Here is a 27,563-nt window from a genome sequence, read left to right on the forward strand (position 1 = left end):
GATGGGCGCGGGGCCCGCCCCCGTGGCGCCTGGAGCAGCGCCGGGTCCCAGGGTCGGCCGGGCCGGGACCGGGAAGCGATTAGCCGGGCTCCAGGTGAGGCGGCCGGCGGTTGTAGGTGAGGGTCGGGCCTGTCTGGGAACACAGGAGCCGTCGGGGCGAGGCGCGGCGCGGCGGGGCGGGGCGGGGCATGGCGGGTGAGCCAGAACTGCTGTCTCTGCGGCCCGGAATTGGCCCTGCCGGGCAGTGGAATGGGTCGTGAGGGGCCTGCAGAAGGGGCGCCCGTGAGGCGCCAGCGGGGGGGTTATTTCTTTTTGTGTGTGAAACCTAACAGCGAAGGTAGTTCTTGAAACCTGTTGGTCAGGTAGGTCGGCCGACAGTCTTCATTCTGGCTTGAGGACAGCGAAGGGACTTTCCTATACTTCATGTGAGTTTTGGAGTTCAGTAAAGCACCCTTGAGGCTTCAAGTGCCCTCGCCTGGAGGCTGTGCCTCATGGATTGTGGTTAGGAGAGGAATGTAGACCAGCCTGTGAAAAGCGTTTGGGCTTCTTTGGGTTCCTGGCTGTACCAGTGCCGGAGGCTTGAGGCAAAGAGGATTAATTATTTCGGGTACTGAAGAGAGGTAGGTGTGTATTGGCTTGCCCCAGACTCGGGAGACAGAGCAAAGCTAGCTGACCCCTAAGCCCTCCTTTCTTCCTGGTCTTTACTTACATAGGGGTGCTGATGAAAGCGAGGGCATCCATTCCTCAATTAGCCCTCTTTGGTGTCTTTGCTCCCCAGGAATTCCCTTATAGAATTGAGGTTTACTTTGAAGGCTTTGTCTTGCTGCAAGCAGCCTAGCGCTCCAGAAGGCCGCCTGATTCACTTCAAGGAAACCAGAGCTGCCACTGGCCCAGCATGGGAGCTGAGTTCTTTGAGGGACTGTTGGCTTGGTGAAACCTGTTCTGATGCTGCCTTCATGTTGTCATGGTGATGGGACCTTTAGAGCGCTGAGAGGACTACTTACCTGCCTCTGCTCCAAGTTTTACCCAACCTCTCATGATGATGCCTGGGTTAGGTTTCTTCCCTATTGGCCTCTCCCTCCTGTTTTGGAATTCCTAATTCTTTCAAATATTCATTATTGTTTGGGATGAGTGCATGCCATGGTGTTCATGTGGAGGGTAGAGGAAAACTTTATGGAGTCCATTTTCTCTCTCTGATTGATTGATTGATATTATTTATTTTTCTTTTTTGAGACAGGGTTTCTCTGTGTAGCTTTGGAGCCTGTCCTGGTGCTCACTTTGTAGCCCAGGCTGGCCTCGAACTCACAGAGTCTGCCTGCCTCCGCCTCCTGAGTGCTGAGATTAAAAGCATGCGCCACCACCTCCCTACTCTCTTATTACTTATGTATGCATGTATTTGTTTTTGAGACAAGGTGTCTCTCCATAACTCTGGCTGTCCTGGAATTCACTGTGTAGATCTGTAGACCAGACTGGCCTTGAACTTACAGAGATCCACCTCTTTCTGCCTCCCAAGTGTTGGGATTTTGGAACTATGTCTGAGGGATTCTTGAATGTATGCTAGGGTCTGTTTTGCCAGCTGATCATGGCAGTGCCTTTGCTCCAGGCAGCCGAAGTGTCTCAGTCACAGACAGCCAAACAGACTGCCGGGCCTGAAGTTCCACAGTCACAGACAGCCAAGCAGACTGCCAGGCCTGAGGTTCCACACGTTCTCTGTCCCAGCCGTGCCCCGCTCCAGTACCTATTCTACATCTACCTAATGGTCAAAGCGAGCTATCCGAGGCAGTCACAGGCTGTTTCCCTACCTCTAGGCTCTCTCAGGACTTCTCGTGCATGCCCCTTGAACATGCCAGAGTAAAGCCTGTGCGTGTCCTTTCTGTGAGCCCCCTTCTGTGTTGGACTTGTGGTGCTGATATCCAGTGACTGTTTGTTCATTGTTTACTGGTGCTTCCTGTAAGTCAGGCACTGGGCTAAACTCTAAGGGAACGGAAATAAATCCAGAAGAAGAGACACGTCAAATAAAATACGATGAGATAAGAGAGTTACAAGGTAGCTATGGGAGACTACTGAGGAAGTAATGCATAAGATCAAGGTGTGATCTAGGTGGTTGAGATGTGGCAGGAGCACTCTCCAGACAGAGGCCACAGTGATCTCGAGGTGGGATGAGGGTGACAATGGTACAGTGGGAGTCCCGGATGAATGCGACAGGCTTGGGCTTAGAAAAGCCCAAAATGTTTCAGATTTGTCAGCCACATGATTTCCTTCAAGACACTTAAGCTGTTTTGTAGAAAATCAGCCCCAGACCGCATATAATTGAAGTGTTCTTTCAACAAAATTTGCATTTTCTATCATATATTGAATGGTATTTTTACCTTATTGTTATTATTACCAAAATAATTTTTTATTTTTATTTTTTAAATATTTATTTATTTATTATGTATACAATATTCTGTCTATGTGTATGCCTGCAGGCCAGAAGAGGGCACCAGACCCCATTACAGATGGTTGTGAGCCACCATGTGGTTGCTGAGAATTGAACTCAGGACCTCTAGGAAGAGAGGCAATGCTCTTAACCTCTGAGCCATCTCTCCAGCCCCCCAAAATAAATTTTTTTTTTTTGGTTTTTTCGAGACAGGGTTTCTCTGTGGTTTTGGAGCCTGTCCTGGAACTAGCTCTTGTAGACCAGGCTGGTCTCGAACTCACAGAGATCCGCCTGCCTCTGCCTCCCGAGTGCTGGGATTAAAGGCGTGCGCCACCACCGCCCGGCCCAAAATAAATTTTTAAAAGATATAGTTTATGGTCACTGGGTTTGGTGGTACATACCTTTAATCTCAGCATTCGGGAGGCAGAGGCAGGCAGATTTCTGCCAGTTTGAGGCCAGCCTGGTCTACAGAGCCAGTTCTAGGACAGCCAAGGAAAAGCTACACAGAGAAACCCTGTTCTGAAAAACCAGGAAAAAATAGTCCCGTTTTTATCCTTTTGATGGTCTATAGGAGTTGTAGTGTGTTCCTGCGTGCACGTGGGTGGGGTGGTGTTGAGGGCGGTTGGTCTGGTTTTGGTGATGCTGTGGATTGAACCCTGGGTAACAAACTCAGGGCATCTCACATGGGGGCAAGTACTCTGTTTCCTACGACTCCAGCTTTCCTTCGCTTGAGGAAGGCTCTAACTGTATAAAAGGGTGGCCTTGAATTTGTTATGTTTCGACCTCTGCCTCCCTGTTGGGATTGCACACTGCCATTATATCATGCCCCAGCACTCAGATCTTTATTTTGAGGTGGGGTCTTGCTATGTGTATCTCAGGCAGGCCTGGCACTCAGTTTCCCAAATTTCTTTGGTTACAGTTACAGGAGTAGATTGCTATGTCTGGCTTCTGTTTCTAAACTTTTTGAGACAGAAACTTTGTGTTCTTTTAATAGGAACTCCTATTCCCCTCCTCTAGTGCTGGAGGGTTGTGTTGTACCCTGTCTGTAGGAGTTTGCCTAGTATAAGTGTCTCATAGGCTGAATCATAAAACTGTGGCCTTTTATGTCTTACACTTTTGAAGCATGTGTCAGAATTCCATTCCTTTTTATAGCTTGGTAATATTCCACTGTATGATTGTGCCCAGTCTTGTTTGTTCCTGCATTGAAGGGTAGGTGGCTTAGTTATACTTCTTTTCTCTTGTGATTATGGCTGTGTGGGTAACCAGCTAAGAGTTTTTCATTTGGGAGTGTCCGTTTTTCCCTTCCTACCGCTGGGTTGATAGGGCTGCATCTCATTCTTTCATTGAGGTTCAAAGTCCTGTAATGCAAAAATGGAAATAACATCGATCGCTCTGTAGCAAATTAGATCATTTTGTCTGTGGATCTGTTTTCTTATCTCCTGTACCCCATGAGAAGCAGCCCTGTTCAAAGGGAAACTGCTTTCTCACTCATTCCCAGTCCCCTTTCTGATATCCTGTGAGTTTGTTTGAGATGGGCTCTCACTCTGTAGTCCTGGCTGGTCTTGAACTCAGTATGCGGAGCAGGCTGTCTTTGAACTTGTGAGGATCTTTTGAATGCTAAGTTTACACCACATTTGGCAATCTTGAGGGATTTTGTTTGTGTGGGTGTTTGATTGTTGTTTTTTTTTCAAGACAGGGTTTATCAGTACAACAGCTGTAGTTGTCCTGGAACTCACAGAGATCCTCCTGCCTCTGCCTCTGAAGTGCTGGGATTAAAGGCGTGTGCCACCCTGCCCTTAGTATGTTTTATTTGGTTATTTTGAGACAAGGTTTGTATAGTCTGGGTTGGCTTCAGACTTGCTGAGGCTGACATTGATCCTCTTTGAAGTACCCCTGTGTGCCACCATGACTGACTTCCTTGAGATAGTTGAACTTGATCATGCTATGTACTGTGCTTTTTCTTTCTTCTTGTTAGTGACTTTAGGGCCATATCAGTGTCTTGCTTGCTCCCACCATTTTTTCTCCCATTTTGTTTCCAGGAATTTGCTAACTAATTATTTTTTTTTCTTTTGCATGAGAGTGTCTCCGTTGTTCATGCCCTGTGTATAAGGGGATCTCAGAAGCATGAGCATTGTTCATTGTAGGACCCTGCACTCTTTGTTCTAAGTCTGGAACCCTTATGATTGTGTTTCTTCTGTCCACAGCTTCAAACTGGGTGTCACAGCCGGCAGTTGGCCCCCAGGCAGGTTTGACCTGCCTCAAGTGTCATGGTCTCTCTAGGACCAAAGTTTGAGTCAGAACAGTCTTCTGTTTGCTCTTCAGAGCTCACTTCTGTTAGCTTTGTTGCTTTTCTGCCTGACAGACTGTAGTTTCCAATCTACAAGGGTGTCACAGCCCAGGTAGAAACATAAGCAGGACAGGGCATGGGAAGTAGTACCTGTGGCTACTAGATTCTTGTCTGCCTTCCTTTGTCCTCACCTCGTCCTCACTGAGTGTTAAATGCAGATGTCTGCTGCGACCTTTAGCCTTTGACATATTGCTTTGGGTTAATCAGACCTAGTTTGGAGCTAGATGGCAAAAGGAAAGGAAGTTTGAAGAGCCTCCTTTGCTATCTGGGCGGGGCCTTCCCAGATGCTCTACTCAGCCGTGGGTACTGAGCTGGCTGAAAGTGTTATGTGTGCAATTATATGGGTCCTTCCCATGGAACAATTAGCCCTGTCATTACTGAGCTAAAGAACATTCATTTTGTTTGTTTTTCACGACAGGGTTTCTCTGTGTAACAGCCCTGGCTGTCCTGGAACTCATTCTGTAGACCAGGCTAGCCTCGAACTCACAGAGACCCACCTGCCTCTGCCTCCCGAGTGCTGGCATTAAAGGTTTGCGCCACCATGGCCTGGCTAATGTTCATTTTTGTAGATAAAAAAAATAGGGGGGGCTGGAGAGATGGCTCAGAGGTTAAGAGCATTGCCTGCTCTTCCAAAGGTCCTGAGTTCAATCCCCAGCAACCACATGGTGGCTCACAACCATCTGTAATGTGGTCTGGTGCCCTCTTCTGGCATGCAGGCATACACACAGACAGAATATTGTATACATAATAAATAAATATTAAAAAAAATAGGGGAAAAATGAATTTCATGAGGTTCTCCTCTTGTGTCGGGGGAGTGGAAGCATTGACAAAGAACTCAGAGCCTCAGATGAGAACCAGAAGAGCAGCTGTGACCAGAGCGTGAGCAGGTGTGAGTTGCCTATGAAGCAGGATCAGAGAGCTAAAAGTCTTTTCTTTTCATTTTTTTTTTTTTTTTCAAGACAGCCTTCCATAATCCAGGCTGGCTTCCAATAGGCTGCCATTCAGGGATGGCCTTGAACTACTTATAATCCTACTTCAGCTCCGGAGTGCTAGGTTTGTTACTGAAGAGAATGTCAGAGCCTGGACTCTTAACAGTTCCAATAAAGTAGAGTTAGCCACTTCTCCTTACTAAGCCAATTAAAACAAGCAAGCAGTAGTAAAAACTAAAGGAGATGTATTTGTGTGGCCCATTGAGAAGGGGCCTTTGCTCAGGAGGGGATTAACTCTGGATCTCTCTGTCTCTCTTCCCAGTGGAGCAAAATTGAATAAATCTTTTTTTCTTTTTTTTGCTTTTTATTCCTAATTTGGTTCTTTGTTGCTTTACTGAATGTGATCAAGGTGCTTGCTGCCCGGCCTGATGGCCTGAGTTCCATCCCAGGGCCTCTGCGGTAGAAAGGAGAGAACCAGCTCCTGCAAGCTGTCCTCTGGCTTCATGCGTGCTTCGTGGCATGTGCCCTCCCTCAGTAGATGGACAGATTCAGTAACTGGCTTATTGAGGGTAGGTGGCTTGTTAGGGCAGCCAGGCCACAGGCTCTGACTTTAATTCCAAGTAAGAGGCTTTAGACATGTGCCATCCTGGTTTTGTTTTTGTTTTTGAGACAGGGTTTCTCCGTGTATCCCTGGCTGTCCTAGAACTTGCTCCATAAGCCAGGCTGGCCTCGAACTCAGAGATTCACCTGCCTCTGCTTTCTGACTGCTGGGATTAAAGGTGTGTGCCACATGCCCAGCGCCTACTTGGTTTGCACAGTGGTGGGTATTGAACTCATCCATGTTCACACATAGCAGACAAGCACTCTTCCAGCTAAACTATGTCCCCAGAGAGGAAACTCTTCTTTTTTTCTTTTTCCCTGAGACAGGGTTTCTTTGTGTAGCAGCTCTGGCTCTCTTGGAATTTGCTCTGTAGACCAGGCTGGCCACAAACTCATGGGGGATCTACCTGCCTCTGCCTCCCTAGTGCTGGGATTAAAGACAAGTTCTTTGTTGTTTTGTTTTGTTTTTGAGATAGGGTCTCATTACATACTACTACTGGCTGACCTGGAATTTGCTATGGCTATGTTGATCAACCTTTCCTTGAACTCAGAGATCTACTTGACCAGAGAGGAGACTCTTGATAATGTACAGTACACAGGGAGGCTGTAGTTCAGGCTGGTAATTGACTGTGAGCCAGTGGGAAACAATGGAGCCTGGTGGAGACTCACATGGATATGGGAACATCACAGCAACCTGAGTGGCCACGGTTGAGTTGCCAAGGTGGACAGAGTGCTTTTGAAGTCTGGTGTACTCTGGCTAGACACAGATCGCTCCCAAATGTAGTGTTTTTAAATCAACACTGAGCTGGGTGTAGTGGCTCAAGCCTATAATCCCATTTTTTAGGAGGGTCAGAGAGGAAGATTCCTGTAAATTTGAGGTCAGCCTGGGTTCCACAGTTATAGACTAGCCTGGGCTACAGTGAAGGGATTCTGTCTCAAAATCTTGGGGGTGGGGTGGAAGCTGGACACAGTGCTGCATGCCTTTAAATCCAGTACTCTGGAGGCAGAGGTAGGTGGATCTCTGTGAGTTTGAGGCCAGCCTGGGCTACAAAGTGAGACCCTGTCTCAAACAACAACAACAAAAATCTGATTAGTCTGAGGTCTTTGTGGTCAGGGATGTGAGAAACACTCAGTTGGCTGGTCCTGGCTCTGTGTCCGTGACCATGCATTGTGGTCATGCTGCCAGCTAGGACTGTGTCATCTAGAGGCTCAGCTGGGGCTGAGGGCCAGCTTCTCAGAGGGTTTTCTCTTAGGTCTGTGAGATGGAAGCTTCAGTGCCTCCAGTGGGTCTTCCCTAGGACCAGGAGTGTCTCTCGGACAGTTGTCCTCGTGCAGAGTGAATGGGCTATAGGGAGCACAGAGAAGACATAGTGCCTTTGCCCACCTGACCCTCGATACACTGGCTTCCTTATCTGGTGAGCACTTTTAGCTCTGTGCTTATCCCTTAAATGATGCTGGATCCAGAAAGTATCCACATCAGAGGAAGAGGCTCCTTAGGAGAAGGTTGAGCTCAGAAAGCACGTATGGAGTAAATACTTGATTGAATGCATGGGATAGGAAGAGCAGAGAGCTCACCTTTCTAGATCCGAGGACCGCCTGGGTGACGGTCACCATGATGGAGTTGCAGAGATACAGTAGAGGGATTCAGGACAAGGACCCTGATATTGAGGACAGTCCCAGCTCTGAGCTCAGTTCCTAAGAGTTTTGTCCATTGCTTGGTGAGTGGTTGAGGCTGGAAATAGAGAGCCACAGGAGCTATGCTCATGAGTGACACAGGAGAACTGCTGCAGGAGTCTAGAGACAGGCAGGCAGGCAGGCAGGCAGGCAGGCAGGCAGGCAGGCAGGCAGGCAGGCAGGCAGGCAGGCAGGAGTGGAGCCCTACTGTAGAGGAAGGTGGGGGAAGGGCAGGGATGTTAGACACCAAGTGTCTTGGGTTGTGGATGAAGGGCCTGATTGGGGCTTGAGATACCTGTTGGCCTGCAGCACTGGTTGTGAGTGAAGTTGCCTGAACTCCACAGGGTGAGCCAGAAACCTAAGCCTCTCTCTTGTGGATCCTCAGCTTTCTCTGCCTTGAAACTGGGATGCTTATTCTTCTGGCCTCCAGGGCCGTCTTCAAGTGCCTTCTGATGGCAGTTTTATCTGCTTGGGTTCTAGAACGACAAATTGTTTTCCACAGTGCTGCTGCCCAGGCCGCCCTGTTGATTCTTATTGCTAGTGAAAACAGGCTCTCTGGAGGGCCTTATGTCCTTGGTATGTGAGAGGGGCTTTCCACATGCTCTGTGTCAGAACACTGGTGAGCTTCAGGGAGCCGTGTGTGGGAAGCCTGGACCTGTGATCCTGTAGAGCAGCAGACACTGTGGTGGGTGGCTGACTAGGGCTTGTTTCTGTCCCACAGACACCTGTGGCACGAGAAGTCCACAGTCCTTCATCCCTCTCATCATCTAGTCTTCGTTGTTTGTTGAGACAAGGTCTTATTGTGGAGCCTTGGCTGGCCTGGAGCTCACAGAGATCCACCCACCTCCAGTGTACTCGGACTAAAGGTGTGCACCACAGGGTCTGACCTAATCCTTTGGTCTTTCAAGTAGTCAGTGTTAATTTTCTCTCTCTCTCTCTCTCTCTCTCTCTCTCTCTCTCTCTCTCTCTCTCTCTCTGTCTTGTTTTATAGCTCAGACTGACCTTGACTACCTGCCTAAGCCTCCCAAGCTGTTGACATTGCATGTGTCTTTTTAAATTTTTGACTTTTTGGTGTATGGGTATTTTGCTGACCATGTCTGGTACCTGCAAAGGTTGGAAGAGGGTACTGGATCCCCTGGAACTGGAGTTAAAGATCTTTGTGAGTTGCTGTGTGGGTGCGGGAACTGAACCTGGGTCTTTTTTTTTTTTTTTTTTAAGTTTTTCGAGACAGGGTTTCTCTGTGGTTTTGGAGCCTGTCCTGGAACTAGCTCTTGTAGACCAGGCTGGTCTCGAACTCACAGAGATCCACCTGTCTCTGCCTCCCAAGTGCTGGGATTAAAGGCGTGCGCCACCACCGCCCGGCCTGAACCTGGGTCTTGTGGGAGAGCAGCAAGTGCTCTTAAACGCTGAGCCACTTCAGCTCTTGTTCATTCTATGTTGAAGTGGGTTGGACCACATGCAGTAACTAAGAAGTGGTCCATAGAAATCCCTTCCCTAGATTCCCTTTAGTGCTGCTGTGCCTACCTGTGTAATACTGATTTCAAAACAGTGAGATACACTGCACGACTTTCTGCAGGGTTCACAGCTTCTCTTGAACTTGTGTGTGCTTGCTAGCCCTGTGCAGAAGTGAGACAGTCTAGGCCTTCTACACCCAGCTCCCCACCCTTACTCCGAGAGCCCTGGGCAGCTCTCGTCTGTTATCTAGAACTGTTATGTGTGAGTATGTAAGGACCTGCTTGGAATATTCTACCAATAGTCTTTTTTTTTCCCCTTAGAAACAGAATTTCTCTTTGTACCAATGCTGTCCTATAGCTTGTTCCACAGACCAGGCAGGCCTCGAACTCAGAGAGATCCACCTGCTTCTGTCTCCCAAGTGCTGGTATTAAAGGTGTGCGCCACCACCGCCCTGCCCTACTGACACTCTTATAGCATGGCACCTTTTTGCTGTCAGCGTCCATCTAAGCTACACTTGACAGCTGGAGCAGACCACAGTTTTTCTAGCTGTCCACCTCTTCCAGACAGCTTGTTTCTAACTCTTAGTTGTTATAAAGATTTTTATGAACGTTCATGTGTAGATTAGAGCCTTTTAAGTTTTATTATTTATTTATGCATGTGGTGTATATGTGCATATGCATGCCCATGGAAATCAAATGGGAGTTGGATCCCCTGGAACTCAAGTTAGCTGCCCAGTGTAGGTGCTGGGAAAGTGTGTTCTCCTAACCACTGAGCCTTCTCCCCTGACCTAGATTGTTTTCTTTCTTTTTTTTTTTTTTGTTTTTTTTTTGTTTTTTTTTGTTTTTCGAGACAGGGTTTCTCTGTGGTTTTGGAGCCTGTCCTGGAACTAGCTCTTGTAGACCAGGCTGGTCTCGAACTCACAGAGATCGCCTGCCTCTGCCTCCCGAGTGCTGGGATTAAAGGCGTGCGCCACCACCGCCCGGCTCAGATTGTTTTATTTCTTTGAGATTAATATCAAGTATAGTTTTGGGTTAATATCAAGTATATAGACCTTGATGTATAATCTTGGCTGGTCTAGAACTCTCTGTGTAGATAAGACTGACTTCAAATTTATGGTGATACCCCTGCCTCTGTTTTCAGGGTACTGGGAATACTGACATGAGCCACCATGTCTGGTTCTCACTGGTTTGTTTATTTATGGTTGTGATTATAATTATAATTATGATTATTATTTTGTTTCTTGGCTTTTCTCTCTCTCTCTTTTTTTTTTTTTTTTTTTGAGACAGGATTTCTCTGTATGGTAGGCCTGGCTGTCCTGGAACTAGTTCGGTAGATCAGATTGGCCTCGAACTCACAGAGATCCTCCTGCCTCTGCCTCCCAAATGCTGGGATTAAAAGTGTGTGCCACCACCACTTGGCTTTGTTTATTATTTTTTGAGATAGGGTTTTATGTGGTCTGTAATGGCCTCAAACTTGCTATATAGCCCAGGATGACTTTTAGCTTCTGATCCTCCTTCCTCTGCCTCCCAAATACTGAGACTGATAGGCATACAGTACTTCGCTTGATTTTATGACATGCCGGGGGTTGAACTCAGGGCTTTGTGGATGCTGGCCAAGCACTCTACCAGCTGGGCTACCTTCCCAGTCCAGGTTTACTGCTTTGAATGTGCGTATGTGTACATTGGTGTGGACATGTGGAGCAGAGGACATGTGTGCATGTGCACGGAGAGGCCAGAGGTTGGCATTGGCCTAAGTTGCTCTCCTGTATTTATTTAATTTATATTATTGACACAACGTTTCATGTGTAGCCCTGACTGGCCTGGAACTCACTGTGTAGACCAGGCAAGCTCAGAGTTTATAGCAATCTATTTGCCTCTACCTCCTGAGTGCTGGAATTAAAGGTATCTACACCTCCATGCCAACTCCACCTTACTTTTTGAGGTAGGATCTTTCACTAAAGCTGGAGCTCAGTAGCCAGGTGGTGGTGGAACATGCCTTTAATCCCAGCACTTGGGAGGCAGAGGCAGGTGGATTTGAGGTGAGTTTGAGGCCAGCCTGGTCTACAGAGCAAATTCCAGTATAGCCAGAGCTGTACACAGAGAGACCCTGTCTCAAACAACAACAACAAAAAAGCTGGAGTCTGTGATTTGGTTACAGTGACTGGCCAGTGAGCTACAAGATGGGTTGTCACCCCCACTCAGCTCCCCTGGGGTTGCAGATACAAGCCACAGCCTCGGGATTTTCTGTGGATGTTGTGGATATGCTTACACAACAAGCACTCTCTGACCTAACCTCCTCTCCAGCTCCCTGCTTTACTCCTTTATCCTTAAGCAAACACTCAGGGGCTTAGGTACTGGATTCCATAATAAGCTGTACTATGTAATAGCCTAGGTAAGTCAGACTTTCTCGTTCTGACCGTCCTGCTCGTTCATGCACATTTCATGCTGAGCTTTAGATGCACTGTCGGGAACGGCACAGTCTGGGATGAGCGGGCAAACACTCACTTTATAGCTCTGACACCCGTGAGGGTTTCCCTCTGTTTGTTTAGGTCTCATCTCTTTTTTTTTTTTTTTTTGCTTTTTCGAGACAGGGTTTCTCTGTGGTTTTGGAGCCTGTCCTGGAACTAGCTCTTGTAGACCAGGCTGGTCTTGAACTCACAGAGATCCTCCTGCCTCTGCCTCCCAAGTGCTGGGATTAAAGGCGTGCGCCACCAGCGCCGGCCTAGGTCTCATCTCTTACCTTGCAATATTGTTTTATGATTCTCTGTGCAGGCCTTCTGTTAAGTCTCTTAGTATTTGTGTTCGGGGTTTCTCTCATGATAATAGACAGAGGGCTCCTCTGGTGCTGTCTTCTCAAGATGCAGGTTTCGGTTGAGGGAGACTAAGGGAAGGAAAACAGGGAGACTTCTGTGGCATCTAGGCTGCAGCACTCAGGACCAGACAGCTCTGTCTGTGTTAGGAGCTCTAGTGGTTCCCTTAGTTACTCTCCAGGGTCAGAGAGCTGGGGAACTGATGCTGGTCAGGGTGGAGGGGAGGAAGCAGAGTGAGAACAGGACTGTGTATGTGTGAGTGCTGGAGTGTTGGGTTCCTGGTCATAGGAGCGACAGGAAAGGAATAGGGATTTGCAATGAGACTATAGGAGAGGGCATCTACTTTGGTGAGCAGGTAGACGGCACAGTTGTGACAGAGGCCTTAGCAGGAAGAAGAGGTCAGTGAGGTGGCAGATACCTGTAGAATTTATCCATGAGAATACTCAGATCATCAGGAATTCCGCTACAGTGTAGGACAAGACTCCATGGAGAGGAGACAGTGCTTTGTGTATATGTGTGTATATATGCTTTGTGTATAAAGGCTCTGTGTATATGTGTGGGGGGGGTAGGAGCCCACTGAGAGGGCAGCCGGTGGGATGGGAGCCGCACTGAGAAACTGCAGTCCCTCAAGAGAGGATGTGGGCTTCCCAGTATCACTGGGCAACCATTAAAGCAGTCTGGAGGTGGTGGGTCCACACCTCTAAACCCAGCATGCAGGAGGCAGAAGCAGGCAATCTCCATTGAGTTAGAGACCTGCCTGGTCTACAAAGCAAGTTTTAGGATAGCCTTGGCTGTATAATGAGAACCTGTTTAGAAACAAAACTAAACAAATTCCAAAACTTATTGTTGGCTTTTAGGTCCTGGGAACATGTGGAGCAGAGGTCAAAGCTCCCTTGCCATCTAAGCCATGCTCTGGTGAGGGGTTCCCTCTGCAAGGGGCTGCTGAGCTGCAGGGATGCACCTCGGCATGCGAGAGCCATAGGACCTCTGTGTTGCCTGCGCTTGAGCCCCATGAGTCAGGGCCTGAGAATGAATGTACTCACTCTTTTATATATATACTCATTATATAAATAAAGGATTTATATAATGTTACATAGTAGATATAATGTTCTGGCTGGCCTTGAACTTACTGGGATCCTCGTATCCGAGCCTCCTGAGTTCTGAAATTGCAGGTGTGAGCCACCATACCTTGTGCGCCATGTAGGCTTAATTTCGTCTCCTTTTTATAATACAGACTTGTGAAAACTAAGTGTAATCGGATTTGTGAGATTTCCTTTCAGTTTCTGGGTTTTGTGTCTTGTTTATAAAGCTCGCTTTCTCTCTCTCTCCCTCTGTGTGTGTGTGTTAGGGTTATGAAACATTTTCTTCCTTTGTCCTTATACTCTTGGGTTTTTTTTCTTTTCTTTTCTCTCTAATCTTTTTTTTTTTTTTTTAGATCTATTTATTATCTATACAGTATTCTGTCTGTATATATGCTTGCAGGCCAGAAGAGGGCGCCAGAGCCGCAATGTGGTTGCTGGGAATTGAACTCAGGGGGACCCCCACCCCCACCGCTCTCTCTCTTTTGTTTTGTTTTGTTTTTTTGAGACAGGGTTTCTCTGTGGCTTTGATGCCCGTCCCGGAACTAGCTCTTGTAGACCAGGCTGGCCTTGAACTCCCAGAGATCCGCCTGCCTCTGCCTCCCGAGTGCTGGGATTAAAGGCGTGCACACCACCGCCCAACTCTCTCTCTCTCTCTCTCTCTCTCTCTCTCTCTCTCTCTCTCTCTCTCTCTCTCTCTCTCTCTCTCTTTCTGTTTTGTTTGTTTGTTTGGAGGCAGTATCTCACTATGTAGCCCTGATTGTCCTGGAACTTGCTTTGTAGACCGGGCAGGCCTGGAACTCACAGAGATCTGCCTGCCTCTGCCTCCTGAGTGCTGTGATTAAAAGCTTGTGCCACACTGCCCAGCTAGCTTTCTTTCTTTTTTTTTTTTTTTTTGGTTTTTTCGAGGCAGGGTTTCTCTGTAGCTTTGGAGCCTGTCCTGGAACTCCCTTTGTAGACCAGGCTGGCCTCGAACTCACAGAGATCCGCCTGTCTCTGCCTCCTGAGTGCTGAGATTAAAGGCGTGCGCCACCACCGCCCGGCCTAGCTTTCTTTTTCTTAAGGTCATGTGTGTGCTGCCTGGAGTTTATTTTGGTGTTTCCCAGGCAGCTTGCCACTGCCAGCATTTGAGTCCTCCCCAGTGTGGGCCTCTGTGGCCCTCCTGTGTCAGTGTGGGTTCTGAGGGTCCTTCCTGCCACCCAGTTTCCTACAGGGCCATGGGCTCTGTTTATCCCCCTGATGACCGCTGCCGTTTGAGCACTTTCTCTGGGCTTCTATGTGCCAGCTGTCCTGTCTCTGAAGCCCCTCCATCTGCCCTCTTGGCCCTTTCCTCCTGTGTAGCTCCCTGTTATTCCCATCCTGTTTCCCTGGAATGTCTTTCTGCCCACTTCCTGCTGTGGGATCTCTCCTTGCCCTCCCATCTCATTCTCCTCAGTCTCTGCCATCCGTGTGAAGGCCTTTGCAGCTCCTCTGGGTGCTTCATGGTGGCTTGACTGACTGGGTGGCCTTACCTTCATTCCTTGCCCGGTGCCTGGGTGCTATTCTTTCTCCAGGTGCCACAGTGTACCTGTGCCGTGGCAGTTTACGCTCACCTTGTCCAGTACAGAGCTCTTGACATAGTTTCTACCAGGAGTAATCTTCACATGGTCTAAGTTCAGCTACACTGTACCAGGCACAAGTACTTCCCCATACCTGTTCCCATTTCTGCTTCCTTCTGACACAAGTCGTTAGAGCTCTTTTGATCATAGTGTGGTGTTCTAGTTAGGTTTCTGTTGCTATGATAAAACACTGAGCAGAAATAGCTTGAGGGAGGGTACAGGCGTCATCTAGGGAATCCTCAGAGGAACACTGCCAGTCACTGGCTTGATCTCCACGGCTTACTTAGCTTCCTTGTTTATAACCCAGGACCACCTGCCCAGGTGCCACTGCCCACGGTGGGCTGAGCCCTCCCATGTCTGTTATTTGAATAAACAAATCCATTTTCATTTTACACTCAGGAAGGATGCCTGGGAATAGAAATGGCACAAGGGTGTCTCAGTGGGCTGCTGGCTGTACAGAGGGCACAGGTAGGGGTCATCACTCTACTGCTTGGTTTTTATCAACAGGACACAAACTAGAGTCACCTGGGAACTCCAGGAGGGACCTCCCAACAGGTAAAATGCCTCTGCACTCTGGCCTCTGGGCCATTGTTTTGACTGCTGATATGTGTTTGTTTATCCAGAGTCTTGTCAGCTTCTACATCCATGTCAGCATCTTGCAGCCGCTTTCAGACACTGATCTGCTTTGACTTGTGGCGGAAATGAGCATACAGATATTATTCTACAGAATGACGGAACCTTATTTGCATGCCCATTAGTATGAGTTTCTAAGGAGGCACCTATCTTGCTACAAACCAGATAAACTCTCCAGCTGACTTCCTCTTGTCACGCTCAGCTCAGGGACTCTCTCATCAATTTCCCTGTTGCTGCCCCATGTCTTCTTCAGGTGCCAGCTTCCTCCATGGTGTGCAGCCTGGGACACAAGAGCTCTCCCCTCTGCCACCTTGACTTGCTGAATGGGCTTCAGTAATAGGGGTCCTAGGAGACAGATATCAGAGAAAACATTCCAGGTCTGGAGAGGCACTGTGGGTGCTTGTCTGTGAGCATCCGAGCCTGTGGACGGTGCCCTGCCTGCCCCACTAGCTGTCCTCCCAGCCTGTGGACGGTGCCCTGCCTGCCCCACTAGCTGTCCTCCCAGCCTTTCCCTCCTTTCCTCTCAGCTCTTCGTCCTTTCTCTGGACACCTCTCCTTTGTCCTTATTTCTGGGTCATCTGCCTCCACCCATACTATTCCTTGTTCCCCAGATGTTTAGGCTCCTTGCAGCTCTTGGACTCCGGGTTCACTACAGATACCATGTGGTAGGTTAAAAGGCACTGTGGTTTGGTGATTAACAAGGCAGTGCTGGCTACACATCAGATGGGAAGCTGTCATTGCAGGTCTGTGGGCAACATCTGGGCAGCTGATAAAGGACTTCTTGGTGTGACAGGGCTATCTCAGCAGCCCTTCATTTGGGTCTGGAGCGCTTAGACCTGCTGGAGTCAGTACCTATAGCTTTCTCAACCAGCAGAATTGGTTTGTCTGTAGCAAAGGCTATCATGGCTTGGTTTTCCTGAGTATAAATTGGGAGTGATAGTAAGTGCTTCCCAAAGGGCCTTATAGTTGGGAAGGGTAGGAAAGCCGTGGGCCCCAAGAGGTTGATTGTGTTCTCATTGGAACTGTAGAGAATGGGGTTGGAGTTAGGGTGCTGACCTTGTGCAGGATGAAGGCCAGCTCCCCATGGGACTCTCTGTAGGCTGGGTCAGTCCAGTGGTGCTTAGGCTGAAGGGTGGGGATTGGGGTCAAAGTCCTGTAGGAGGCTTTCCTGTGCTGGGTCCTACATTCCTGGTTCAGCTCAGCCAGGCTTGAAGTCCAGATCTGGAGTAAATCAACCAAATTATCTCTGTTTGGCATTCCAGAGAGGCTCTAGGAAGTATTTGTGGAAGTAGGGCAGGAGCTGCCTTCCTCAGCCCCGTTTTGGCCTGGGTGTGATGTTGGGGCCATTTGGTAGAACGGTTGGACTGGCTATCAAGCCTTAGTAGGTTAGCTGTCTTTGTGACTCTGGCAGGCTATGAAGAGGAACCACGCCTTAGGGTCAGCTGGGTCAGCCAAGGCTCACCTAGGCAGGAGGTGGCTTTCCTCCTAGAACTTCAGAAGAGCCCACTGGCTCTCAGCTGGCCTGTTCTCTTTGAGGCTGGCTTCTGGAGGAAAGCCAGCCAGACAGCTCCTGGGATCAGGGGACTGAAAGCTTAGAACTCAGTCTGCTGGGAGTTGAGCTAGAACGCCGTTGGAGTGTGAACTGTGTCGGTGGACGATATGTGTGGTAGGCCTGGGCTCACTGGGTTCCCCTGGGTCCCCTGTAGTCCTATCCCCTTCACACAGTCTGTCCTCAGGCACGTTCCAGAAAGGTCAGGAAGGTGGGTCCACAGAAGTTGGGGAAGACAGCCTTCGAGGCAGTTTACTATGCTTATCTTCCCTCTGCAGCCTGCACTGTTTGCAGATGTGCATTAGATGAGACACCCAAAAGCCAGCCAGCTTTCTACTTGACACGTGGCTGCTGTCCTCGGGTTGTCTTCTCGTCCTTAGGACAAGGGCATCAGGATAGCTTTCCATTTGTCTAATGATGGGGACAGGGAGATATCTCTTAGTTCCTCTTCCCCGTGGGTCTGGTGTCCCCATGACTTCAGCTGAGTGCCACTCAGGATGGCAGAAATACTGACTGGCCTGAACTGGCTTCATGATGGGAGCAGGGCAGATGCCAGGCCACAAAGGACTCGGAGCAAAGTCTGTTAAGCCTTTATGCTATCCCTGGAAAGCCAGGGAAGAACCCTTGCCCAGCCCAGCCAGGACTCTGAACTTGGCCCTGGGGTGGCAATTCTCTTGTTTCTGTTGTACTGTTTAGCCTGCACAGCCTTTCTGGAAAAGATGGATAGGGTCCTGAGAGTCCTTGTCCTACTCTTCCCTAAGTGTATGGGGAGGAAGCCGAGCAAGCCCCAGGACATATTGTTGACTCTGTATGCTGTGGGCAGAAGGTGGGTCCCACACAGGACTCGTCTGGTGCCCTGCTTCTCCCCGTGAGCTGACCTTGGTGTGTTTCCTTATTCATATTTACTCCTCAGGTGTGTGTGACGGCCGGAAGGGGAGACTCCCCTGAAAAAATATTGGCAGGTTTCCCATCTCCTCACTGCCTAGAGATTGTCACCCTTGGACACTGGAAGCTGGACCCCCAAGACTGACCATACGCCCTGGCCTTTGCTGTTGTACCTCCTGAGACCTAGCTGTGCTGGCTGGACACCAGCCAGAGGACTGAGGGCAGCCAGCATGGAAGAAGAGCAGAGGCTCCTGGGGGCTGCCAGGGGCTTGCTGCTGATTGGCCCTGCCTTCCATTCTCCTAGGCAGGGCGCCAGGAAGCTGGAACTTTGTTATCTTGGTAATTAGCTTCAGACCCTGGACTGAGGCCGGCCAGGTCTTAGGGCTACTTCCCACAGGCTGTGCACCCTGACCCCAAGAGGGAGGCGAGGCGCTGTATACAGAGGCCCTGCCAGCTGAGCAGTTAAATTGTCAGTCCTGCTTGGGGAACGACTGCAGCCACCCGCCCCCCCCACACCTTCCACCCCACCCCCTGCCACACTGCCCTCCCTGCCTAGGCTCTGCCCCTTAGGGCAGCTGGGCCTGGTCATAGTGTGGGGCCTTCCGTTTCAGCCTTGTCAGGAACAGAGGGCACCAAGTCTTAGGAAGGGGATGCCCCCAAGGGTGCCAGTCCAGCCAGCTGCCCCACCCTTCAGGCTTGTCCTACCCCCCCAAATCCAAATTGTGGTACCCCAATCAACCCTGTGGGCAGACATCCACCACCATGGCCGAGCACCTGGAGCTGCTGGCAGAGATGCCTATGGTAGGCAGGATGAGCACCCAGGAGCGACTGAAGCATGCCCAGAAGCGACGTGCCCAGCAGGTAAAGATGTGGGCCCAGGCTGAGAAGGAGGCCCTTGGCAAGAAGGGTCACAAGGAGCGACCACGGAAGGAGGTGTCTGATCTAAGGCCTCGGAAGCAGGTCCTCTTCCCTCCCAGCATTGCTCTCCTGGAGGCTGCTGCCCGAAACGACCTGGAGGAAGGTGAGTGTGCCTGAGTCCTAGGGCAGGACACAGTAGGCACTCCCATCTGTCTGGGTGTGGCCCTGCTATGTGCTGGCTCAGAACTCGTCCTCTAGCCCCAGCTCTGCTACTAACAGTCAACTGTCCTTAATAGGGGTGCATGCAGGAGGTCTTTCTCTGAGAAAACCAGATATAGGATGGTCAGAGCACAGGGTAGACACATGTGGTTGCAGAGAAATAGGACTTGGACTGATAGCCATCACCGCCTCATAACAGAGTGCAGGGCTTCCTGCAAACCCATTCCCTTTGTGCATGGCTCCTGAGCCCCATCTCTGGAGAGTGGGGTAGCATTGCTCGCCTCTGGTTAGAGATGGAAAGTAGGTGTTGGCCAGGTCCAGTGTGGGTCCCAGAGCACATGTGGCCTGGCACTACCACACATTTCCCCAGGTCCTGCCTTTGACTTTTATCTTCTTTAATTGGAATCTTCCTAGTATGAAGACAAGTCTAACCTTAGCAGGCCCCCTTTCCTTTCTGCACCCTGTGCTTGTATACTTCTGGGGCCTGGAGGAGGAGGCATCTGCTTGCTCTTGAGGACCCTTCCTGCCTTCCTTTTCTTGCAGTGCACCAGTTCCTTAGTAGTGGGGTTAGCCCCAACCTGGCCAATGAGGATGGCTTGACGGCACTGCACCAGGTGAGCCCTGCAGGAGTGGGGGTGGGGCAGGCTGGCTTCTCTGGGGGTCAGGGCATGGGGCTTAGGTTGCTTGTTTGCAGTGCTGCATTGATGACTTCCGAGAGATGGCACAGCAACTCCTGGAGGCTGGGGCTGATGTCAATGCTCGGGACAGTGAGTGCTGGACTCCTCTGCATGCTGCAGCCACCTGCGGCCATCTGCATCTGGTGGAACTCCTCATTTCACGGTAGGACCTGCTGGGTGTCCAGGCGGTGGCTCAGGTGACCCCTCGGGGATGCTTCCTCTGTCTTTACCTCCTCTGTCAACCCTACCTGGGATCCAGGGGGAAGAGTGTGTTCACTGTGCTTTTGGCCTGCTTGGCAGGCTGGATTTCCAACTCTGAACCCAGGGACTCTCCACAGTTTGCATAGGAAAGTGCCATTTGGTCAGTGTTGAGGATGGGCTTGGTAAGGAGGGAAGTGCCAAGGTACAGCTGAGGCCTTTACCCTAACAAGGAAGGTAAAGCAGAGAGGTCAGTGGCTTCTCTAGAGTCAGGCACTTCTCAAGTAGGTCCGCCTATAGAAGCTTGGTCCTATACGTATAGAAGCAGATGGGTTTCTGTCCCACACGTTGGTAATGGACGAAGGCTGTGTAGCTAGCATCTTCCTTGGGCTCCTCTTGGAGCTGGTGATGGACTGCAGGCATTCTTCTGGTTCTGCTTTTCCATAATGCACAGGCACCCCTTCTGTGTTCTGGGGCCCCAGAGTCCTTGCACATCTGCAAGTGCCTCTACCCTATTTATGGGAGTAGATGGGTGTCATAGACCTGAAGCCTAGATGGACAGAAACTGATAAGTCTAGCTTGAAGACAGGATCTGGGGCTGAAGGGTGGCTTTTCCAGCAGGAGCCAGGAGCTTTGTTTTCTTCTTCCTCAGGACAGTCCTAGCCTGAGGGCCTCTGGTGATGGGGACTGAGGGCTCCTTGAACAGGAGCTGCTATGAAAGCAGGAGGCCAGTGGCTTGTCAATCTTCCTTGTAGTGGCGCAGAGCTCCTTGCAGTCAACACCGACGGGAACATGCCCTACGACCTGTGTGAGGATGAGCAGACACTGGATTGCCTCGAGACTGCCATGGCCAATCATGGTGCGTGTGCTGTGCCTACCCACAGGGGGTAATGCCTGAGGTCATGCCCTCTCTGAGCCAGCTTGCCCCTCAGGTATCACCCAGGACAGCATTGAGGAGGCCCGGGCAGTGCCAGAGCTGTGCATGCTGAATGACCTCCAGAGCCTACTGCGCGCTGGGGCCAACCTCAATGACCCTTTGGACCATGGGGCCACGCTGGTGAGGACTCAGTCACTTGGGGGTGTCTGTCCTGGGGCAGGTACTTGGAAGGGGTGTGGGGCTGGGATTCAGGGCTGAGTGGTCTGCCTGCAGCTGCACATCGCCTCTGCTAATGGGTTCAGTGAGGTGGCTACCCTGCTGCTGGAGCAAGGAGCCAGCCTGAGCGCTAAGGACCATGATGGCTGGGAGCCTCTGCATGCTGCAGCCTATTGGGGCCAGGTGAGTGTCCACAGGAGCAGGGAGAGGGAAGGTTCCTGGCTCTAGTTGGAGCCCTCAGCCAAGCAGCTACTGCTGGCTGCCTGCAGGTGCACCTGGTAGAGTTGCTTGTGGCACATGGGGCTGATCTGAATGGAAAATCCTTGGTGGACGAGACGCCCCTCGGTGAGTGTGGGGTTGCCTACATCTGGCAGAAGGGACTGGCCATGAAGATGCCTGTGACACCTCTCTCCATCTCTTCTCAGACGTGTGTGGGGATGAGGAGGTGAGAGCCAAATTGCTAGAGCTCAAGCATAAACAAGATGCGCTCCTGCGGGCCCAGGGCCGCCAGCGCTCCCTGCTGCGCAGGCGGACCTCTAGTGCAGGCAGCCGTGGGTAAGCCTCCTGCTGCAGGTCACTGTCTATCTGCTGAGACCTAGGCTCTGCCCCGTGCATGTCAGCTGGCAGCAGAACCCCAGTAGGCTCCATGGGCAGAGATTGTGAGCTGGATGACGAGGTCTCAATTTCCTCCCTCCCCAGAAAGGTGGTGAGGCGGGTGAGCCTGACGCATCGCACTAACCTGTATCGCAAGGAGCATGCACAGGAGGCCATCGTGTGGCAACAGTCACCACTCACCAGTCCAGAGCCACTAGAAGATGAGGACAGACAGACAGATGCTGAGCTCCGGCTGCAGCCCCCAGAGGTGAGGATGCAGCCCCCGTCCTGTCCCACATGTGGGGCAGACTTGGCAGGCGATCTTGTTATTTAGTACTTAGTCCTCTATCCTTGCTAGCCCCCGGTGTTTCCCTAGTTGGACTAGGCAGCGTGGGTAAGCTGCAGGTCACTGTCTCCCTAGGCTCTCCTAGGTAGAGGCCCCGGACCTTCCCACTCTCATGTCTGTCCATCTGCCACTTTCACACAACCTGAAGCCCAAGGCTGGGTGGGATAGGTGAGAAAAAGCACCTCCCAATGGCCTTTGGGGTCCTGGCTCTGCCCACAGGAAGACAGCTCTGAGGTGGCCAGGCCACACAATGGCCAAGTAGGGGCCCCGCAAGGGAAGCACCTGTACTCGAAGCGTCTAGACCGGAGTGTCTCCTACCAGTTGAGTCCTGCGGAGAGCCACGCCCCTGATGCCCTCGTCCGGGACAAAGCGCACCACACACTGGCAGAACTTAAACGCCAGCGCGCGGCCGCAAAGCTGCAGCGACCGGCCCCTGAAGGGCCTGAGACCTTTGAGCCTGGCCTGTCTGTTGACACTGAGACCCCCCAACCAGACTGTGGCTTCAGAACAACTGGGGACCCACCTCTGCTCAAGCTCACTGCCCCCTCGGAGGAGGCTCCTGTGGAGAAGAGGCCGTGCTGTTTGCTCATGTGAAATGTGACTCCTCAGTATGGCAGGGTTCAACCCCATGCCCAGCCAGAGGCCTCCTCATGATCCTCATGCCCCAGTGCTGTAGGGGAGCCAGCACAGAGCCCTGAACCCCCTTCCAGCCCAGGACACTGGCCACCTTGCTCAGGGATGGACTATGCAGAGCTAGCTGTACCTGTGGGCCTCAGGCCACAGGCTGCTTATCCTGTGACTCTTGATAAAGGCTGTTTGCCACTGAACCTCCCCGTGTGTCTCGCTGGGGAAGGGGCAGGGAGTGCTGCTGGGTTAGGAGCCGCCCATGCCCAGGAGTGCTCAAACCTGTAGATGCATGCTGGGGTTTGCAGGTGGCAGCCCCAGCTCTTGTGGGAGGGAAGCTCAAGGCCGCAGGCAAGAAGAGGTGCCTTTACCTCCACCTCTCCAGGCTGGTTCAGCTTCTTGGAGGCTCCTCTGTAACCCTTTGCTTTCCTGAAGGCAGCAGGAGACTTTGGAAGAAGAGTCTCCATGGAAGTGCAGAGGGTAACCATGCAGAGGGACAGGGACCCTGGCTAGAAGGGATACGGTATTTTCTACAGTATTGGGCCAGAGCCAGCAGGGTAGAAGAGGCAGAAGGCTTGCTGTAGGCACTTCCCAGGGTCATGGTCTCGGTTCCTGGCATGCAGCCCTGATCCTGGAGCATATCTGCCAGCTTCCGCCTGTGCTGGTATAGGTGACAAGCACTTGGCCACTCAGGCTGTGCTGGCTAGGCACAATGCATCACAACGAGGGGGGCCCTTTAGGGGCCTCAGGCTGGAGGGAAGAAGGCAATTCTAGATCATGTCCCATTACATCTGGTTTGCATGGCCATCCCTACTAGGTGACACAAGCACGGACCAGGCCAGCTTCGTGTCCTTCCCCAGGGCCTGTCCTTCTTCTAGCACCTGTGGTTGGAGGGTTAGTGTCCTTGGACGGGCTTGGGGGAGGGCTGGTGGCGGCTGGTTAAATTTAGAGTAGCACTGTGTGCTGCCTGAAGTCCACCTGCTGCCGCTGCCGCTGCTCGGCCCTGCTGGGAGGAGGCAGGCAGGGGCAGGCTCTGCCTGGGCCAAGCCTATATTAATCTGTGCTCTGGCCTAAGGGCCAGAAAGAGGCCAGTGAGAGGGAGGCCACCGTGTTATCAGGGCCAAGAGATCAGAGGTGAGTGCCTCTGCACAGGGCCTCGAGTGGTGTTTCTTCCAGCCTGCAGGGACAGAGGGATCAAGGCTCACCTCAGGCCTTCCTAGCTGCCTGCTGTCCAGCTGAGAAGTCAGGCCCTCAGCCTGAGCCACAGATGGGTCCAGGGGCTTAGATACTCTGTGCTGAGCTTGACCTATAAGGCCAGTGGGAGTGGGGCTCTGTAGGCCTATCAGAGCTCACTTCCTGTTCTCTACCAATCAGGAGCAAGAAGGAAGGGGACTTAGTTACCCTTGGCCTGGGTTGTGGCCCTAAGGGCAACCTCAGGCTGATGTGTATAGAAAGTGCATGAGGGCAGCCCAAGGTGAGGTGTCCAGGACGAGATGTCCTGTCTCCAGGCTCTTCCCCTCCCCCAAAACCCTTGCAGTGCTCATCAGGGACCAAGGTCCAACTGTAACACTGACAGTCCCCATGGAACCCAGAGACTGGACACCTCCCTTCCCTCCCTCCGTGCTCCCCAGATATAGGGAGCCTGGCATAGGTACCCAGGAGAAGGAGATATGTCCACTTGCTTAAGTAAAGATAGTGTGTGTGTGTGTCAGGTGGGAGAGGGCTAGGCCTCAGCTGCCCCTTGCTAGGGTCAGGCTCCAGTAGTCCCTGGCCCTGTTCTTAATAGACCCGGTTGTTGAATGCTCTCTTCTCCTCTTTTCCAGTGTGTCAGATCTTGAGCCATCCGTCTGTCCCTACTCCCCAAGTGGGTCTCCTGCTCCCTCACTGGGACATTAGGCGGCACTGGGCCTCGCCCCAAGCCCCGCCTGCCGCCTTACCACCTCCCTCTGCCTCCCTGGGGCAGATCTGTGCCCAGACTGGTGGGGCGGGGCCCAGGGTGCTGCAGCTCCTTCAGTCCTTTCTGCCCCTTTCGGTAGGACCAGAAGGCTGTGGTGCAGAGGGTGGTGTCTTACCTCAGCAGACTTCCCCATTCCCAGCCCTGATTCCACGTCTGAACCGTTCTACTTCCTGAGCCAGTATCCTGCCTGGTCTGAGCAGTCATGACCTCAAGAGCGAATGATCAAAGCCAGGCTTCAAGGAATGGACTGAAAGGGAAGGTGTTAACTCTGGATACCATGAACCCGTGTGTGCGGAGGGTGGAGTATGCCGTTCGAGGACCCATAGTGCATCGCGCCTTGGAGCTGGAGCAGGAGCTGCGTCAGGTATTACCTTGGGCAGTCGCTGCCCTTCTGCTAAACTTGGGTTGGTGAATTGGTCCCCAGCCCAGGGAATGTGGGACAACGGCAGGAGGATAACTGTCAGATCTCACTGCCTGCTCTCCTTTCCCAGGGTGTGAAGAAGCCCTTTACTGAAGTCATCCGTGCCAACATTGGCGATGCACAGGCCATGGGGCAAAGACCCATTACCTTCTTCCGCCAGGTTAGGCTGCTGTACTGCCTGTGGTCACCTCCCCCCCCCAAAACAAAACAAAACAAAAACTGCCCTGGCCTCATTATTTGGTTCCCCCAGGTCCTGGCCCTTTGTGTCTACCCCAAACTTATGAGCAGTCCCGACTTCCCAGAGGATGTCAAGAGAAGGGCAGAACGCATCTTGCAGGCATGCGGGGGCCAGAGCCTGGGTAAGTGCTTGCTTCCGGTGGAGTCCAAGTCTTAGGGAGGGGCAGAGAGAGATAGGTCCCTTGGGAAGCTTGCAGGACTTGCCCCCCTCACTAGCTTGGCCTCTTTCAGGTGCCTATACCATTAGCTCTGGCATCCAGCTGATCCGGGAAGATGTGGCACAGTACATTGAGAGGCGAGATGGAGGCATCCCTGCAGACCCAAACAACATATTTCTGTCCACTGGGGCCAGCGACGCCATTGTGGTAGAGTGGGCCAGGCCAGAGTAGCCCTATGTGTGAGGCTAGATCAGGCTCAGTCTGGTGCAGCAGCATCAGCTCATGGTAGGGGTGGGGGCGTGCAACCCTGATTGCACTAACACTGTGCTTCCTATCCCACCCACAGACAGTGCTCAAGCTGCTGGTGGCCGGTGAAGGCCGCGCGCGCACAGGTGTGCTCATTCCCATTCCTCAGTACCCACTGTACTCGGCTGCTCTGGCTGAGCTGGACGCCGTGCAGGTGGACTACTACCTGGACGAAGAGCGTGCCTGGTCTCTAGACATCGCGGAGCTGCGGCGCGCTCTGTGCCAGGCACGTGACCGCTGCTGCCCTCGCGTTCTGTGCGTCATCAACCCTGGCAACCCGACTGGTACGCCTATCTGCTCCTCCCCGTCTAGCTCCGCCTCGTTGGACTCCTCCTACCAGCCCCGCCTCTTCCTCTGGGACCTGCCCCAGCTCTCCTGACCCCAGAGCGCCTGGGTTGAGCTTGTTTCTCTGTTGCCCGTGACTGACCCTGTCTGTGCTGCATCTCCACACTCCAGGGCAGGTGCAGACCCGTGAATGCATCGAGGCTGTGATCCGCTTTGCTTTCGAAGAGGGACTCTTCCTGATGGCTGATGAGGTACAGTCGACCGGGGAAGGGGGGCACACATGGCAGTGGGCAGTAGCTCAGCTCAGCAGCCAGCCTGAATGACACTGCTGCCCCTCCAGGTATACCAGGACAACGTATACGCCGAGGGCTCTCAGTTCCATTCATTCAAGAAGGTGCTCACGGAGATGGGGCCGCCGTACGCGACGCAGCAGGAGCTTGCTTCCTTCCACTCGGTCTCTAAGGGCTACATGGGCGAGTGCGTGCAGGCGCAGGCGGTGGTAGTGGTGAAACCGGAACTAGTAGAGAACTTTTGGGACCACTGCCATGGCTCAGCAGCTCAACACCCTCTTCCCAGACCAGCCTCAACCTGTGCTCTCCCCGGCAGGTGCGGGTTCCGTGGTGGCTATGTGGAAGTGGTAAACATGGATGCCGAGGTGCAGAAACAGATGGCCAAACTGATGAGTGTACGGCTGTGCCCACCAGTGCCAGGCCAGGCCCTGCTGGACATGGTGGTCAGTCCACCAGCACCCTCTGAGCCGTCCTTCAAGCAGTTTCAAGCAGTGAGCAGACCAGACCAGGCCAAAGATGTCTGGTGACCCAGCTTTGGGTGGGACTACAGGGGGAGACATCGAAACCCTCTTCCATAATTCCCTCCTGTGGCTGCAGGAGAGGCAGGAGGTGCTGGCTGAGCTGGCAGCCAAGGCTAAACTCACCGAGCAGGTCTTCAACGAGGCCCCCGGGATCCGCTGCAACCCAGTGCAGGGCGCAATGTACTCCTTCCCTCGAGTGCAGCTGCCCCCGCGGGCAGTGCAGCGTGCTCAGGTGGGGAACGCAGGGTCACGAGGGGGCTGGGCAGGGTGTTTGTTGGCCTGGGTGCTGTGACCTGACCACCCTCCTGACCCTCAGGAACTGGGCCTGGCCCCTGACATGTTCTTCTGCCTGTGCCTCCTGGAGGAGACTGGCATCTGTGTGGTCCCTGGAAGTGGCTTTGGGCAACAGGAAGGCACTTATCACTTCCGGTGAGACCTGGTATAGCGTTGACCCCCCCCCCCCCACGAATGGGCCTGTGCCCTAGGCTTACTGTTTGTCCTTTTCAGGATGACCATTCTGCCCCCCATTGAGAAGCTGCGGCTGCTGTTGGAAAAACTGAGGCATTTCCATGCTAAGTTCACCAAGGAGTATTCCTAGGTCACACTGGACGGCCTGTGACTGAATTAACTGAGGGTCCTTGGGAGCCTTCACTATTTGCTGCTTTTGCCTAGGGTCTGGGTACCTGTCCCTGCGGGTCCCTAATAAAGCTGGGTGTCAGCCCAACTTGAAGTGGCTGCCTGGGTGACCCCAGCTTTTGATTTGATTGGCTTTGCGTAGGCAAATGGACCCTGCTTGAGGAAC

The 27,563-nt window shown here is 52.0% G+C and overlaps 2 protein-coding genes across 3 annotated transcripts; both read left to right on the top strand.

Moving 5' to 3' along the window:
- On the top strand, positions 1–24,728 carry Ppp1r16a (protein phosphatase 1 regulatory subunit 16A). The gene is made up of 15 exons (XM_057791885.1): positions 1–94; positions 15,418–15,465; positions 15,797–15,920; positions 16,155–16,208; positions 18,006–18,998; positions 19,598–19,668; positions 19,749–19,894; positions 20,685–20,788; positions 20,862–20,986; positions 21,080–21,205; positions 21,292–21,367; positions 21,448–21,577; positions 21,722–21,884; positions 22,182–23,720; positions 24,683–24,728. Exons 5-14 carry the CDS (start codon positions 18,740–18,742, stop codon positions 22,554–22,556), a joined length of 1,575 nt encoding a protein of 524 aa, XP_057647868.1. The 5' UTR covers positions 1–94; positions 15,418–15,465; positions 15,797–15,920; positions 16,155–16,208; positions 18,006–18,739; the 3' UTR covers positions 22,557–23,720; positions 24,683–24,728.
- On the top strand, positions 23,739–27,496 carry Gpt (glutamic--pyruvic transaminase). 2 transcript variants are annotated; one of them, XM_057791884.1, is made up of 11 exons: positions 23,742–24,907; positions 25,035–25,124; positions 25,215–25,323; positions 25,433–25,566; positions 25,706–25,949; positions 26,122–26,201; positions 26,291–26,427; positions 26,557–26,731; positions 26,838–26,993; positions 27,078–27,190; positions 27,269–27,496. In XM_057791884.1, the coding sequence occupies exons 1-11, from the start codon at positions 24,746–24,748 to the stop codon at positions 27,357–27,359; spliced, it is 1,491 nt and encodes a 496-aa protein (XP_057647867.1). In that variant the 5' UTR covers positions 23,742–24,745; the 3' UTR covers positions 27,360–27,496. The 2 variants fall into 2 exon arrangements, with proteins under 2 accessions (XP_057647866.1, XP_057647867.1); XM_057791883.1 differs by having other exon boundaries at positions 23,739–24,907; positions 26,291–26,731.
- Positions 27,497–27,563: the final 67 nt, after the last annotated feature.

The sequence above is a fragment of the Chionomys nivalis genome, chromosome 17 (genome assembly GCF_950005125.1).
Source record: "Chionomys nivalis chromosome 17, mChiNiv1.1, whole genome shotgun sequence".
Classification (NCBI taxonomy): Eukaryota; Metazoa; Chordata; class Mammalia; order Rodentia; family Cricetidae; genus Chionomys; species Chionomys nivalis.

Bases quoted from the DNA above. Each gene is read 5' to 3' on its own strand.
- Ppp1r16a (XM_057791885.1), top strand. From the start codon at position 18,740: ATGGCCGAGCACCTGGAGCTGCTGGCAGAGATGCCTATGGTAGGCAGG. The intron at 21,206-21,291 runs GTGAGTGTCCAC...GGCTGCCTGCAG, and splicing joins CTGCAGCCTATTGGGGCCAG to GTGCACCTGGTAGAGTTGCT. The intron at 21,578-21,721 runs GTAAGCCTCCTG...CTCCCTCCCCAG, and splicing joins TCTAGTGCAGGCAGCCGTGG to AAAGGTGGTGAGGCGGGTGA.
- Gpt (XM_057791883.1), top strand. From the start codon at position 24,746: ATGACCTCAAGAGCGAATGATCAAAGCCAGGCTTCAAGGAATGGACTG. The intron at 24,908-25,034 runs GTATTACCTTGG...CTCCTTTCCCAG, and splicing joins TGGAGCAGGAGCTGCGTCAG to GGTGTGAAGAAGCCCTTTAC. The intron at 26,732-26,837 runs GTGAGCAGACCA...CTGTGGCTGCAG, and splicing joins CCTTCAAGCAGTTTCAAGCA to GAGAGGCAGGAGGTGCTGGC.